Here is a 15,769-nt window from a genome sequence, read left to right on the forward strand (position 1 = left end):
TCTGCCACACAACACAGCCCTGTCTGGCAGGTCAGAAGACCGCTGCAGTTTCATAACACTTACAGGTTGTGTCACCACTTGTAGTCTATGTCTTGACAGTGAAAGGGAAGGCAGCAGATCATCATTCTGTAGCTGTGCTCACTCTTCCTATCAGTGTACTCCTTACACTGCAGCACAACAGATTGGCTCCCTGTGCTGCTTCTCCCTCCCTCAGCCAGAGTTCTGCTGTACACAAAGTACAAGGCTGCTACAAAAAAATCAGGTATTTACACTGCATTCAAATAAACACATTTAAGGATGCATTAACAAATACAGAGATACATTAATTTATGGGGGGGGGGGTGTTATATCTTCCTGGTTCGGCCTTTAACCTCCCTGGTGGTATTCCCGAGTGTAGCTCGGGGTAAAGTTTCAGTCCCACAAGCGGTAACCCCGAGCTACACTCGGGCTTACCTTGCGGCGCTGCTCCGCGATCCCTCGATCACTTACCTTGTTATTCGCTCCCGCGATGTCCCTCCTGCAGTGTCCCCTGTAATGTCCTCTGGCCGATGCTGGCATCTGTCATCCGGGTTCCATCCCCTGCGAGCGTCTTGACGTACGGGGGACGTAACGGCGGGAAATTTGAAAATGACAAAAAGTGACATTCACTAAAATCACATAGTAAAACATTACTGTATCAAACCATTTCACATACATTTTGTCCCGAGTACTTTGTCCTGTGCCCTGCCTGCATTTTTACTGTTCTTTCTGCCTGGAAACTGAGAAACGCCCATGGCGTCCAAAAAGCATCCCTTTAGGTCAAAAGCGGTTTTAAACCAGCTAGAGAACAGCGATAGTAAATTAGAACTACTTGCAGAATTGAGTGATAATGATTTGTGAGGAAATTTGTCATCAGACACTGAAAACGATTCTGCGACTTTGCTCAGTGATGTGCGAACTTGGCGCTATATTTCAAATTTCAGTGTTTTTGGTTTGAGTATATTATTGAATTAAATTTATTATAATTATATTATTATTTTTATGATTATTTATTAAATTATAATTTATGATTTCGGGTTTCAAGTTTTATCCTACCCGGGATGTTTAATAGACTCTTGTTCGGACAGATTTCAGTGAGTTATTCCTACAAAAAACAGGCCTACAATAAAAAAAATACATATTTCCATGCAAAAAATGTGCCGCTTTGAGCACAGAAATACTGACATAATCAGACCGCTAGGGAGGTTAAAAGGGTCTGAAATTATTTCACCACATCCACCAATCAGACCTAGATTTTTAGGACAGGTCTGTTGCTGATTGGCAGCTGTGAAGTCACTTTTATTTTAATATCTCTCTGCAAGTTAGGTTTATTACCTGAAGTAGTGTCAGGTTGCTTTCACAAACTTTCTCCAAAGCAATAATTAGAATGTGTTGATTTTATGAGATACAGCCTAAAGGTCCACATTTTACTGCCATATGTTGCAGCTGGAAAGGCCTGAGCTTTGGGGTTGAAGATTGCTGAACATTGCAGTATTCTTTCTCTTATCTAGATTTGCAATAATGTTCTTCAAACAGCAAAATACACAGCGGAAGTCTGTATACATGAAATGTTTTACCTGTCGGATGATTTGTAATTGTGTGTTCAGACAGTCTTGTGAACCAGGTACCTCAGCCAGGTTGGTGACCATGCTTTTTTGCTGGAATTGAGAAATACAGCCTGGTCACCAATCTTTCCCCAGCCTGTGATTGGACAGTGAAAACAAAGCAGCACACTGATGAAGTTATCACTCTGCTATCTCTGCCTCTAAGCAAGTTAAAACTGCTGATTGACAGCACTGTGCAAAAAAATGGACCTGTAATCAGAATGGCAATCCTACCTCTCCCAGTATGTGGCTGCTGTGCAGTGCATTAAAAATGCTGAAGAGCCTTAAAGAGGTTCTATTAGATTGTAAGCTCCTATGAGCAGGGCCCTCTTAACCCTCCTTGATTTTATTCTTAACTGTACTGTCTCTCTGTATATTTTAATGTGCTGAGCAAACTGTTAGTGCTATATAACTCCTGAATAATAATATCTGGCCTTTCAATAATTTATTCTATTTCTATTTAAAAGTAAATGTAATTATTTATTTTTAATACATAACTTGATTCAATTGTGTGTTTTTATGTTTCTGGAGTTCTGCATGCTTGCAGGCACCATCAGAGATCTTGGAACCCAACTACCTCTTCTTCCTCCCAGTCTAGAGTTGTTAGGGCTAGCTGTCATGACCTCACAGTTTAATGTTGGGTAGGAAGCCAACTTCCTTCACATTGAACAACAAGCTCTTCAGACCCCCATCATTTTCCACCATAAATTGGTGTCATCTGCACATCTGAAGTTGTGATCACTTTCCACAAAATTTTAGGGGTCAACCCACCCAAAATGGACATTTTGTTAACCCTGGCTTCTTTTGTGTTTTAGATACTCCCAAGAGCAAGACCTCCCGCTCTTAGTTTCTGACTCTGTCCTTGTTTCTGTCCCACTGGGAGTTTTGAGTATTCCCATTCTCCTTTGTGTGTTCTAGCTCCTCCTGCTGCATTTATGCAATATAAAAGCTGGAATCTTTTTAATATATGAAAATGCCCCTGTGGTTGCTTTGCTGCCCTAGCCATGCCTTATGTTGGCAATGCAGAAATCAGACCTTCTGGCCAAAAAAGCCTGTTGGTAGTCACCACTTCTGTTATCTCTGCTGCCTGTCCCTGACTGTAAATGACCAAAATTGTGAATTTATGGGATTCATGCAGCAAAGGTGTCTAAAATGAAAGTGTCTGTTATAATTATACCAACTAAAATTCCAGCTTCTTCCTTACTCTACAGATCAGGAAGAAAGAAATGGTAGAATAGGACACTTGATGCTCTGTGCCCATGGAGTTCTCCTTGACGTTGTTTGACCTCTCTGGCACCGAAAGGGTTACAATGTACTTCCAGCATATTGGGGGAGGATGTCATGCCCCAATAGCTTTCCAATCTGAGGGAAAGAATGGAGACACTACATGCCTGTATAGTGAAAACAATCCAATAGCAGGCAATGACAATCTATCTCCCATACAATTACTGTTATCTCAAAGTCAATGAGGTTAAGAAAAGCACAAGTCTATCTTGTAGAAGCGAGGCAGCTCTTTGTATGATCCTTATCGCCTGTGTATAGAAATTTCCAATTTCATCAAAATATCAGGATAATAAATTATTTTTATTAAGTCAATGAGCCAAGTGGATGAGTGAGACAGAAGTTAGGAGAGCAGACACAGGCTGTGTTATAGGAGATAGGGAAGTCACAGACAGTAGAAAGCAAGGCAGAACATACACTAGTTCTATTTAAATATCTCAGTGGGTATATTTTATTAATATGTAGCACTACCCATGTCTAAACATATTTTGTACAGTGCTTTTCATAACAGCCATTTAAGTTTACATGCAGCCAAAAATTAGAGCTGGGGTTATGGCAGTCACTAGTTTCATTTTTATGTCATTAACCTACAGGTGATTAGACTAGTGTGTTCCTTTAGTCAACCAAAATAACAAACCACCATTCTACACCTGGTGTTTTTACATCAAGGGTCCCAACTTCACAACGTCTAAGCACCCTTTATATTTCCAAAGAGGCCAAGCACCAACATTCTGCGACATCCATATACAATATTTGTAGTTTCACATCACAATGCAATACTAGGTTTCACCAGCAGGTGGCTGTGATATCTATAACTGAATATCTCTCAACATTCAAAGTAACAAAAGAGTTCCACATCCAGACATGCTGTAGGTTTGTAGCAGTAATATAATGTACATGTTTACTTGGAAAAACCTATTTAACAGACTTGGGTGGATACATAAATAAAGAGTAATAGAGGAATAAAATAGTTACCTTTCCTGGAGAAAATGTTCACATAACTAGAGTAGGTATTGGCCATGTGATCTCTGCCAAAGCAGATGAGTAAAGATTATCAGTTTCTTTTTCCCTCCCACCTATCACAGATTATGTGAATCAATGCCTTGGCTCTTGGTCATGCACCCCCCCCCCCCCCAACAGCAATGGCTAGCCTATTTCAGCATTTATGTTATGATATATTTATCAGCAAAGCAGGACTGTTAACACAGATTTTATTGGCCAGCATTATACATTAAGGGTCCTCTGATTGTCTTTAGCTCATTGTAAAACAATATAGGACATCAATATAAGGGCCGAACGTTAATCTTCTGTAAGTAAGGCTGCACAGTTGTAAAAATTTAGGAATAAATATTTAAATTCTTGCATAAGCCTGGCTGTGACTGGTCTTCTTTACTGTTTTTGTCAAAACAATATAATTATTCAATATTTCTTTTGATATCATCATACTTGCTGGTAGTGCAAAGCAGTTGTATGTTAATATATTTGATCTTCTTTCTTTTAGGAGCAGAAGGAGCAGTTTTCCCAGCCTCTCTTGAAACACCCTATGTTAAAGCCGAGCCATTCCACCATCTACGGTAAGTAAAACACTTTGGATAAGAAGTATATTAGCCAGATTATAATCACTCAAAAGCTAAACTTCACCACTTTCTCTGTGTAGTTGAGCTCATCCAGCCAGGTGTTGCCACCTATACCATAGTTCAGCACCATGGACAGCAATGTCTGCTGCAAATTGGTAGCTCAGATCCTTCTGAATGAAGGAAACCTTTCCATAGAAGAATATAAAAAGCTGCCATGTCTTCCTTCTGCTTCTGTACATGCTAATTGACTGGCTTAACCCCTTTACGCCTAAGGGTAAAACAAATCTAAATGCCTAAGCACAATTTTGCAACATTGACATGTGTTAGTAAAACCGTACATATCATCATAACTACTTTGTACATCCAGGTAAATTATACCTTGATTTTTTTTTTGACAAATTGGGCTTTAATTTGGTGGTAAATGGTAACGGGTATCTCCTGATTTTTTTTTTATTATCGAAGGAAAACTGGCCCAAAATAGTAAAAAAAATATTTTTTTTTATTTAGATGTGTTTTTCTTGTTACTACCATAACCTACCACCAAAAACAACCCAAAATAAATTCTACAGCTCTTGACAATCACAGCGATACCGTATATGTGTATATTATTTGTTGTTTGTACCCGTAGTACAGCCCAGAAACAATAGTGCACATTTTGTTTTTGTCTTTTTTTTTTTACACTAACTGACACTGATACCAAATTTTTTATAAAATTCTGACCTTTGACCCTGACCTTTGACCCTGACCTTGACCCAAATATCAACCCTGGCACTGAACTAGATGAAACCTTGATCTAGGTATTTTTCTTTATTTTTTATTTATTTTTTTATATTTATTTATTTGTCTTTATCTTTCTTTTTTTTTTTTTACAAAAAACTTTTTTCCCGCTATGCTAGGAGCTAGAGAGATACAGTGTATCTCTCTTCTCCATTCATAGAGAGAAAAAAACAAGGGGGCCAGGCTGCACAGTGACTGATCACTGTGATAGCCAATCAGAGGCTATCACAGTGATCATGTGACCCGGAATCGGGAGTCCCGATCGTTAGAACGGGACCTGGTGCTCTTAGTGACATCGCGGTCTTTGTGCTGGGAGTGCGCCATCCGCACAAAAACAGGTACGCAAATATGCGGCCCCATGGAAAAAGCCAAGTTCTGTGAGGCCACTGGAATTCAGGGAATCCCTTGGGGACCCCCAGGTCATTAGAACCAGTGCCCCTATTGGAAGATTTCCTCTCTCTTTCCTTTGGTGCACATGTAGGGGTATATTTGTAAAACCATGAAGTTGATTTTCATCAAACATTCAATGGTGCTAAAACAAGATTGCAGGTGAGGAATTTTGACGTTGCCGTGACTTTCCTGATCCACGTACTTGTTCCAGGTCAGTTACTTTGGGTATTAAAGTCAGTGGGACAGCATAATAGCCTGGCAACTAGCATCTTCCAAAGGCACAACTTTTTTTTTCATTTTGGACAGAGTAAGGGAGGGTTATAACCCCTGTTAGAGGTGTTTTGTGCCATCTGTGTTCCATTGGGGAAATTTCCCTTGTCAACAGGATCACCAAACTATTGTCCCTATCGGAAGATTTCTCCTTTATTCCTGTTCTGGGGACAACCCAAAATTTGGGATTTTCTTTTACTTCCACTTTCAATGATAATGGTAAAGAGGATAAATAGAGGTGCCTACACAATTTTTATGACCTGACAGGGTCCCTTGAACAGCGAGGGGAAGAGAAGCAGTTGTGCAAAAGTGGATTTTTTTTTTAATTACTAATGTAAACTGCAATGGATTTCCCATAAAACTGTAGACAGTAAAGTTACTAAAACATTATTGCTCTCATTTCTTCAGCTGAGCAGCCTAAGATTATAATTTGCATGTTGGCTTTTATTACCTTTCCATGTACAGTAGAGAGCTGGAGCCAGCTTTTACTGCACCACAAATGGCAGACAAAGCATGTGCAAGAGTTGACACCCATGTTGGTGAACCTTTGGTGCACATGTAGGGGCATATTTGTAAAACCATGAAGCTGATTTTCATCAAACATTCAAATGTTCCAAAGGCAAAACTTTTTTTTTTCATTTTGGACAGAGTAAAGAAGGGTTATAACCCCTATTAGGGGTTTTTTGTGCCATCTGTGTCCAATTGGGGAAATTTCCCTTGTCAACAAGATCACCAAACTAGTGTCCCCATTGCAAGATTTCTTCTTTATTCCTGTTCTAGGGACAACACAAAATGTCAGATTTTCTTCTGCTTTCACTTATGATAACAGTAGACATAACAAATAGAGAGGGAGAATCTCCTTAACAGGGGCACAGACAGCATTAAAAACCTGACAGGTGTTCTAATTTTTCTCTGCAATATCCAGAACTAAAAGAAGTGTTGCCTTTAGCTATACTTTAACAAAAAAGAACATAAACTGTAGTGAATTTGTCTCTATGACTGATATTAAACAAGTGCTCTTAGTGCTGTTCATTCTTCATTGACTAATGTGTTGGGTGGTACTCACAAGTGTGCCGGCAGATCATTTTAGCAGAAGGAGCTGAATTCTTAGATAATAGACATGCAAATTTCACTGTAATATGAACATCTAATGGTACGCTAGCTCCCTCTAGTGATCAACTTGCAAAGTGAAGCTCGTCTTCAAGCCCAATTTTACCATATACATGTCATATAAAATATCCAAAATGTACAGATATTGCCACTGATGAGCTTCTTCTAATAAGCACGAATTGACTGGCTTTTGTCCTAACCTTCAATCTTTGTTTTTTGTTTTTGTATTTTTTTGAGCCACCAGCCTATAACAAATACACAGATCAAAAAAATGTAAAAGCTAAAGCGAAAAAAAGTTAAAATTCCATGTTTGCAACAGACTCTTGTGTCTCAAATCATTAAAGAAATGTAATCAGTAAAAATAGTCATACACATGTAGATTTCAGGCTAAGCAGCATGAGTGGAGGAATGTCCCCTGCCGGCTATAACATTTAGGCACCTGCCGCACCCGCGGCTACTCAAATACCCAAACAGTGATTGCTAGGATGCAGTTACAGTTTGGATGGTCATTTTCTGTCCAGCTCAGTCTATTTTAAGCTTGACATTTGTTAAGACAGGTGATGCTGCCAGAGTAACCCACATCTCAAATACTGTCCAGTTCAGTAGGCATCTTATGTATAGCTACAGTGAAGGAAATAAGTATTTGATCCCCTGCTGATTTTGAATGTTTGTCCACTCACAAAGAAATGATCAGTCTAAAAATCGAATCATAGGTGTATTGTAAATTCCCTCAGCCAGGGCATTGAAAACTATATATTTATATATATATATATATATATATATTTTTTTTTTTTTACATTTTTTCATTTGAGCAGAAAAATGCACAAAAATGTGTGACTTAAAGTGCACATACGTGCAAATTGCATATTTCTATTCATTTCTATGGAAATAAAAATGCTCAAAAACACGTAAATCTGCCCAATTTGGGTGACAAAAAAAGTTCCAGAACTTGTTTGAGCTTCAGGCATTAGGCTACAGGTGACTTGAAGTGGAGATGTGAACCATCTCCAATGAGAATAATTGATTTTTGCTCCTCAAGCATTTCGGAGCTTCGAGCCACAAATCGCTCAAGTGTGAATTGGGCCTCTCGAGCAGTTTTTGTGCTCATAATTGTATACTGCTGCTATGTACCAAGTATCTATTTCTAACTCTAAAATTTGCATTTTCAAATGTTTCTATAAAGCCTATTGCCAGGGGTATTGAATTACAATTCAAGGAGGTCCGGTCACTAAAATTTTCCTCTGGCCGAGGTCCGAATAGAGTGTGACCATCAGTGTGCCCCCTTACATTAAATGTCGCCATCAGAGTGCAACTTTACATCATGAATTCCCATCACACCAGGTGTGCCCCTTTGCTTTAGTTGTCTGCATCAGAGTGCCCCTTTACATCAGGTATCCCCATCACATTGCCACCTTACATCAGGTATTCCTGTCAGAGTGCCCCCTTACACTCAAAGTACCTCTTTCTATCATATTTCCCCATCAGAGTGCCCCCTTACATCATATTCCCCATCAGAGTGCCCCTTTACCTCATATTCCCCATCAGAGTTCCCCTTTCCATCGCTTGTGTCCATCAGAGTGCCCCTTTCTACAGTATGTGCCCCTTTAACATAAAATGTGCCCAGCAGAGTGCCCCTTAACATAAAATGTGCCCATCAGAGTGCCCCTTAACATAAAATAAGGGGCACTCTGATGGGCACATTTTATGTTAAGGGGCGCACTGATGGGCACATTTTATGTTAAGGGGTGCACTGATGGGCACATTTTATGTTAAGGGAAACACTGATGGGCACATTTTATGTTAAGGGGCGCACTGATGGCCACATTTATATTAAGGGGCATTCTGGGCACATTTTATGTTAAGGGGCACTCTGATGGATACATTTTATGTTAAGGAGCACACTGATGGGCACATTTTATGTTGAGGGGCACACTGATGGGCACATTTATATTATGGGGCACTCTAATGGGCACATTTATATTAAGGGGCACTCTGATGGATACATTTTATGTTAAGGGGCACTCTGATGGGCACATTTATATTAAGGGGCACCCTGATGGATACTTTTTATGTTAAGGGGCACTCTGATGGATACATTTTATGTTAAGGGGCACTCTGATTGGCACATTTATATTAAGGGGCACCCCGATGGATACTTTTTATGTTAAGGGGCACTCTGATGGACACATTCTATGTTGTGCCCATCAGAGTGCCCCTTAACATTCAATGTGCCCATCAGAATGCCCCTCTAAGACTACACCCTACCTTGATGGGGTCATTCGCGGACCATTTAGTGACCGCTTCTATATGCTGTTGGGCTTGTTAATGTAATTTGGTCAGATTTTTCTCTTTCTTCTGTTTTTGTATGTTTATTTCCCCTTCAGTCATTGTTGGTGGTGGTGTGGTATTACAAGATGTTAGTTAGAAGTTTGATTTACTACAGTACATCAGACCAGCCTTTTTCAACCAGGGTGCCCAGGCACCCTGGGGTGCCTGCAGGCTTCTTCAGGGGTGCCTTGGTAATATGACAAAAAGTTGCCCATAAATTGTATAAAAGCAAGCAGGGGGATGAAGCCTGCCTTTTAGTACACAAAGCTACAGGTTTTTATTGTGCACTCTTATGACCTTCTAGCTTCTGGCATCCTAACACCCAAAGATGTCATCAGTTGATAAGGAGGATGGCGGGTGCCTGCACAGCACCCTTGTTTGCCCCTCCCTTGGCCCTTTCCGTCAGCACTGGGGTCACATAAGCTGAGTGAGGGAGAAAAATTGAGGGAGAAACATTGGAATTCTAGTCAGTACCAGTGTGCAAAGGTATATTTGCTTTGGAAGAATAAATCACCTTTAACATTGGGTGTACTATGTGTGTGGATGTTGCTTCATTCTGTAAAACTAGTAGAATAGTTTTTTACATTTTAGAATGGGATACCTTGAGATTGTCCATAATTTTAAAGGGTGCGTTGACTGAAAAAAGGTTGAGAAACACTGATCTACATCTTTGTGCGTTTGCTTTTAACCCGGCTGATAAAGTTCCGTACTATTGGCTTATGGAGCACATTTTGGGGTGACTTGTAATTACCCCCTTTATTTCATCTTTTTGTTTACTCTCAATCTAATTGTAACATGAAGCACTGTTATTGTACTCTTTCTCCCTTTTTTTGAAGACTCAATAAAAATGATTGAAAAGAAAACGTAGAGATAGATCTTATGTTTATCGCTAAGGAAGAATCTGCATCCTAGTTTTTATTTTTAAAGATTTCATAAAGAACATGGTAGTATTCAGTAGTGATCCCCAGCATCCCTTAGATAGATGGCTAAATGAATATAAAAGATGAAACAATCACTAGGGCTGTGCGGGGATGTCTGAAATAATATCTCAAGCTCTAGAAAGAATTTAGGGAAAATCAATGAGCCAATCACAAGATCAGGAAATTAGATTCCTGGAGATGCTTTGTACACAATCTGCTGCCATAGTTGCCATGAAGCCCAGTCATATGTCAGATTTAGAACACCTTAGCTGCTTGCAGGCCAGAATAGAAAGGTTGTTTTTAACATAATACAAAATGGCTTGTGCATCACACACACACACATATATAGAAAGATAGATATAGATATATAGATAGTATGTGTATATATTATATATATATATATATATATATATATATATATTTATTTATTTTACTTAAGTTTTTCCAATACTGGGTCAGTCATTCTTACTTATTATATATACATCATTTCCTTTAAACACTACATATTGATAACAACATGCTTCTTCCAGGCAGCTTACCCGATAACTGGTACTTTTGAAACCGTATTTCATCAAAGATGCTGATTGCACTGTGTGCCATACAGATAGCCACTAGAGGGCACAAGTGCACCTACTGCATTTAAAATATAATCATTAAAATAGGACAAAACCTCGTTGTAAACATGTAAAAATAAATATCATAATAACTAAGACTGAAAATACACTGAAAAAATTAATTTTACACAGGCTCAGCAGTATCAAGTCATTTATCACGCCTCATGGAAAGAGCTTAACAGCGCTAAGTCAAGACATGCCTTCTCCTGACCCCAGTATGTAATTAATCTGGTCCCTAAGATGGCCATTTAAAATTGCCTTACACCCAAGAAATGTCACCCAGTTCACTTTATTCATGCCGCTGCCTCCTGTGTCCCCTGCCCAGATTGAAATATTTTACTGTGATTTACTCTTTTTAATTAAGAGCTTTCACCGTTTAATTTGAATGCCTACACTAGAAGCCTCGGTTTCCGGTGGGCACATTGGAGGTTCAGTAATTATGCATTGTACAGTGCAGGCAGAATCATTGCGCCTGATTTAGCAGACTGAAAAGCAAGAGGAGTGGCTGACCTCGGACATCAGACACAGCTGGGTAGATGTGGCAGTGCGAGCCATCCTCCAGTCCTCTGCTCTTTTCCCATATTTCTGTTATTTCATCCTGCAGGAGAGAAACTTTCTCAACAATCTTTATGATTGATGTGACCTTTTTTGAGGTAACCATTTTTGGAAGTGGATAAACAAATGACAATCAAATACACGTGTATATTGCTCCAGGAATTGATTGAATTACAGTTTTTATTGGTTAACCTGCTTCAATTTTAAACTTATAGAAAAGTAACAATAAATCATTTTGTGATACCTGCTTTCTTAAAAGTTCCACGAAGGAGATCTGGTTTGCAGGTTCCTGGCCACATCTAATCATAGAGTATTCACCAGGATAGAAGTAACAGAAAATTCAAATCTTTACTCACAGACCCCCTGTGGCTTAAAGATGAATTCTAGGTATGGATATTTTTTGTATAGTCACATTGGTCTAGCTTGGAAAAACCATATACCATACTTGGCCAGTCCCCCGGGAAGCTGGAAATCACTGTAGTAGACACTCCAGTGATGTCCAAATGCTTCTGGGTCCCATGCTTAGCGGCTTCTCTGCTGCATTCTGAACAGGGAAGGTCAGCTGCTTGGCATGGGTGTCATTCAAAGAATGCTTTGCATTTTCTGAATAAATGCAAAGCATCCTCTGATTGGATGACCTCCTTTGATTGGACTGACCTCCTTTGTTCAGAATGCAGCAGGGCAGCCAACTGGAAAGGGACTCAGAAGCAAGTGGTAATCACTAATGTAGTGGTGTCTACTTAAGTGATTTCTTACTTCTGGGGAATCAGCCAGGTATGTATGTACATAGTCACATTGGTCAAAGTTGGACCAATGTAACTATACGTAAAATATCCATACCTGGAACTCTTCTTTGAAAATGCCATTGAAAAAGAAGCATTGGAAGCTGGCCAAGTTAGCTTTTTTTCTTCATTTAGTTTGCACAAACTTTATTTTTCAATGGCTTTGTTAAACCACTTGTAATTGAGATGCTGTAAGTAAACAGGACCTTTTATTTTAGGAAAGTTTGTTTTAATACTTTGCAAATATTCCTATGGGAGCACCTGTTTTGCATTTAGATGCAAATCCTCTTTTTATTAGCTGTTGGGTCTTTGGCATAGGAAGTAAAGTGAAATCTCCTCAATGGGACACACCAAAAAAAATTAAAAATGTCCTACTCTGCCTAAGACTGAAAAAACCTTTTGGTCTTTTCCATATACTTTTTTGTACAAGCATGCAAGACAAGAGTTAACTTTGGTTTTAGAATAGGATAGAGAAAGCAATGAGAACAAAACATAGATGGATGAAAGAAGCCAAAATAATTCATTTAATGTTAGGGCACCAGTATGGAATCTCTGGAGACATATTGCCCACCATACAGGTGAGTATAATCCTTCTTTTTCCATTATGGGCTTTCACTTTCAGTTTGTTTTCAGAGGGGACAGTGATCTTAATAAAGACATGTAGCAGACTCTTGTATGTTACATGCTATTTATCATTTAGCAGTCACGCTCTGTGCGTCTACACGCACACATACACTCAGGAAATGGTCTTCCTCTCTTCTGTTAATTAACTTTGCCTCCCTTTAATCATGTTAATTGCAGATGACAACATAATCTTACTGTGCTTTCTCTTAGTGGAATGGTGGGAGTATCAGATTATACAGGAAAATATTTAGATAAATATGTCTTTCAAGGGAAAGTTAATTGTTCATCCACATTGACAGAATTTGATTATCAATGATTACGAATACATGAAAACATTTGCAGGAAAAAAAAATTATGTTTTTAATTTATGTAAATTGCAAGTTAATAAGGAATTCCACTGAAAATTAGTGCAGGATGGCTTAAAAATCAAATGTAACACCTTCTACAGCCGCTCTCAGCACAGTGCAGGGAAAGAGAGGGTATATAAAATAAAATGGTTGTAAATCAGTTGTATTTATTAACTGTAAAGCAGAATCTTCACCCTAAACTAACTTTAATTTTGCCCTTCCCTTTTTCCAAAGACTGTCTACATCTGGGTTTCTAGATTCTTCTACCGGACACAAGTACCCTGACTTCCACACTCTACTATGTTAGCACCCCACAAGGGAATACTTGTAACTATAGTGAAAACCAAGCAAACATTCTCTCTGCTTGAAGACCTGCACCACTCTCAGCCTCAGAGTGACAATGCGTCCCTTGCCAGTGAGCATGAACAGGTATTAACACTGGTATCAGCATAAGATTCCAGCTCTAATTTAGGCATGAAACCAGTGGCCTGTTTGACAAAAGTAAAATTTTGCTGCATCTATGTCGCAATTTATCAGACAGATTACAGCCCTAATTCAGCCATCTCTACCCAGAGTTTAAAAACACCCTACCTCTTCTCCTACTCAGTTTCTCCATCAGACTCTGATATGCTGCTCCTAAAGAATGCTGAATCAGCAAGGAATGAAGAGGATGTAGAGGCATTGTTGGAAGAAGCTGCAGAAGATTTCACTCCCACACACTGCCAGTATATTAAGGAGGGAGATTCCCAAAATATGCTTGCTAACATTTAAAACCTTTTTTGTCTTTGTATGCAAAAGCCTTACAAAGAGACATACTAAGCCTTGCAAAACACTCCCTGTCCGTGAACAGATAAAAATTGTAGTTCATCTTAACTGGGCCACTCCAGGAAGGATATTCACTCCCCCCAAAATTTTTGCTGAATTCTCTCTAGTGGAAAAAGAGTTAACAAAAATGTGGCCTTTTCCTGTGTTTATCCTCTGTCCTAAACAAACATCTCATTGTACCTATTGAAAATATTCCATCTTTACAAATTCCATTGGCAGAAAAATTGAGACACTTTTAAAGGTTTTTTTAACCTAACAGGCCCAGCTTTGCAACCAACTCTTGCTGCTATTTCTCTATGTCAAGCCACATCTAACTGGACCAGGGCAATGAACAACATAACCCTGTCATTCAGGATTGTGCAGTTACAGATCAATTACAACACATCCCATCTTCCATTTCATGTATAGCTGCCCTGGAATAGGGTATGACACAAATATCCAGAATGGGTCTAATCTCCATTCATATGCACATGATTCTCTAGCTAAAAGCTTGGACAACAGAAGCTGCCCATAAGAGGCCTTTCCAAGGAAGATGGCTATTTGGTGAGGCACTTGAACAATTCATGAAGGAGGCCAAGGATGGTAAAGTTTTGCTTCTTTAGAAAAAGGTCACAAAACCATCCTCTTCAGAAGCTCCGAGCTCCTCTAAACATTGTGTACATCCACGTATACCAGGCTTCAAATTCTAAACCTAACTTCAGCCCCTCCTTTCAGCACAAGACTTGGCCCATGAAGTCCACTAAGTCCTCTTCAAAGCCTTCTTCACAATAAATGGGCACCCTCGTTCCTTTGTTCAATTGGCAGCTTCTAAAGGTTACAAGATAGAGTTCAAACCTCTACTGCCTCACCACTGTCTTCTTTCAAAGCAACCATAAACTGTCCAAGGACAGTCAAATTTGCAAAATGCCCTAAACCACTTTTTTCTCAGAGACTCATTATACTAAGTTCAGACAGGTTCAAGGGATTCTATGAAAACCTGTTCACGTTTCCAAGGACTAATGGAAGTATCGTCCTATCCTGGACTTAAAATTCCTCAACTAATTCCATGTACTTCAAAATTTCCTCTGGAATCAGAAAGGTCAGTAATTGCCTCTCTGAGACAAGGCATCCATGGAAAGAAAAGATGCCTATCTACATGTCACCATTTACCATCCACATAAGAAAATCTACACTTTGCAGTGGCCAATGACCACTTTCAGTTTGTTGCATTGCCTTTGGCCTGACTGTGCTCCCAGGGTGTTCACATTATTCTTGGCACCCTTGCTTGCCCTTCTCAGAACTCAGGGCATCCAGGTGACAGACTATCTAGATCACCTTCTTCTGAAGAATGCTTCACCCTAGCAACCCTCAGCAAATTTTCAAAAGACCATTCAACTGCTTTGAGATTTTGACTGGCATCTGTCTCAAGCAAATTAATATCTACAAGAGTTCATGCTCAACAATTGAGATCAAAGAGAACTCCCACAGTGATATTTGACATATGAGTTCTGGATCTAATGTTAGCCTCCTGTGAGGCAGTACCCTTCACTCAATTAATTCAAGTACTCTCCAACTAAACATTCTATTAGCATGGAAAAAGAAGGGTCTTTCCCTGGATCTACTCATGCTTTTATTCCCCCAAACAAGAAATTCCTTACCCTGGTGGACTAAACTCTAAAAGTGGGAAAACCCTTCTTTCCCTACAATTGGAAGGTTCTTACAACAGACTTAAGTCTTTCAGGCTGGAGAGGAGTCTTCTATTTACAGT

At 39.3% G+C, this 15,769-nt stretch overlaps 1 protein-coding gene across 8 annotated transcripts in view; it reads left to right on the plus strand.

The window, feature by feature from the left end:
• The window catches only part of SGCD (sarcoglycan delta), a 1,017,926-nt gene that overhangs the window by 991,447 nt on the left and 10,710 nt on the right, over positions 1 to 15,769 (plus strand). For all 8 annotated transcript variants that reach the window (XM_089682837.1, XM_089682835.1, XM_089682834.1 and 5 more), the window contains one exon: positions 4,405 to 4,477. In XM_089682837.1, coding sequence (XP_089538963.1) covers positions 4,405 to 4,477 — 73 coding nt within the window. The remainder of the gene's footprint in view (positions 1 to 4,404; positions 4,478 to 15,769) is intronic.

This window comes from Staurois parvus, unplaced genomic scaffold (genome assembly GCF_062004578.1).
Source record: "Staurois parvus isolate SC_StPar_1 unplaced genomic scaffold, SC_StPar_1.0 ptg000298l, whole genome shotgun sequence".
Classification (NCBI taxonomy): Eukaryota; Metazoa; Chordata; class Amphibia; order Anura; family Ranidae; genus Staurois; species Staurois parvus.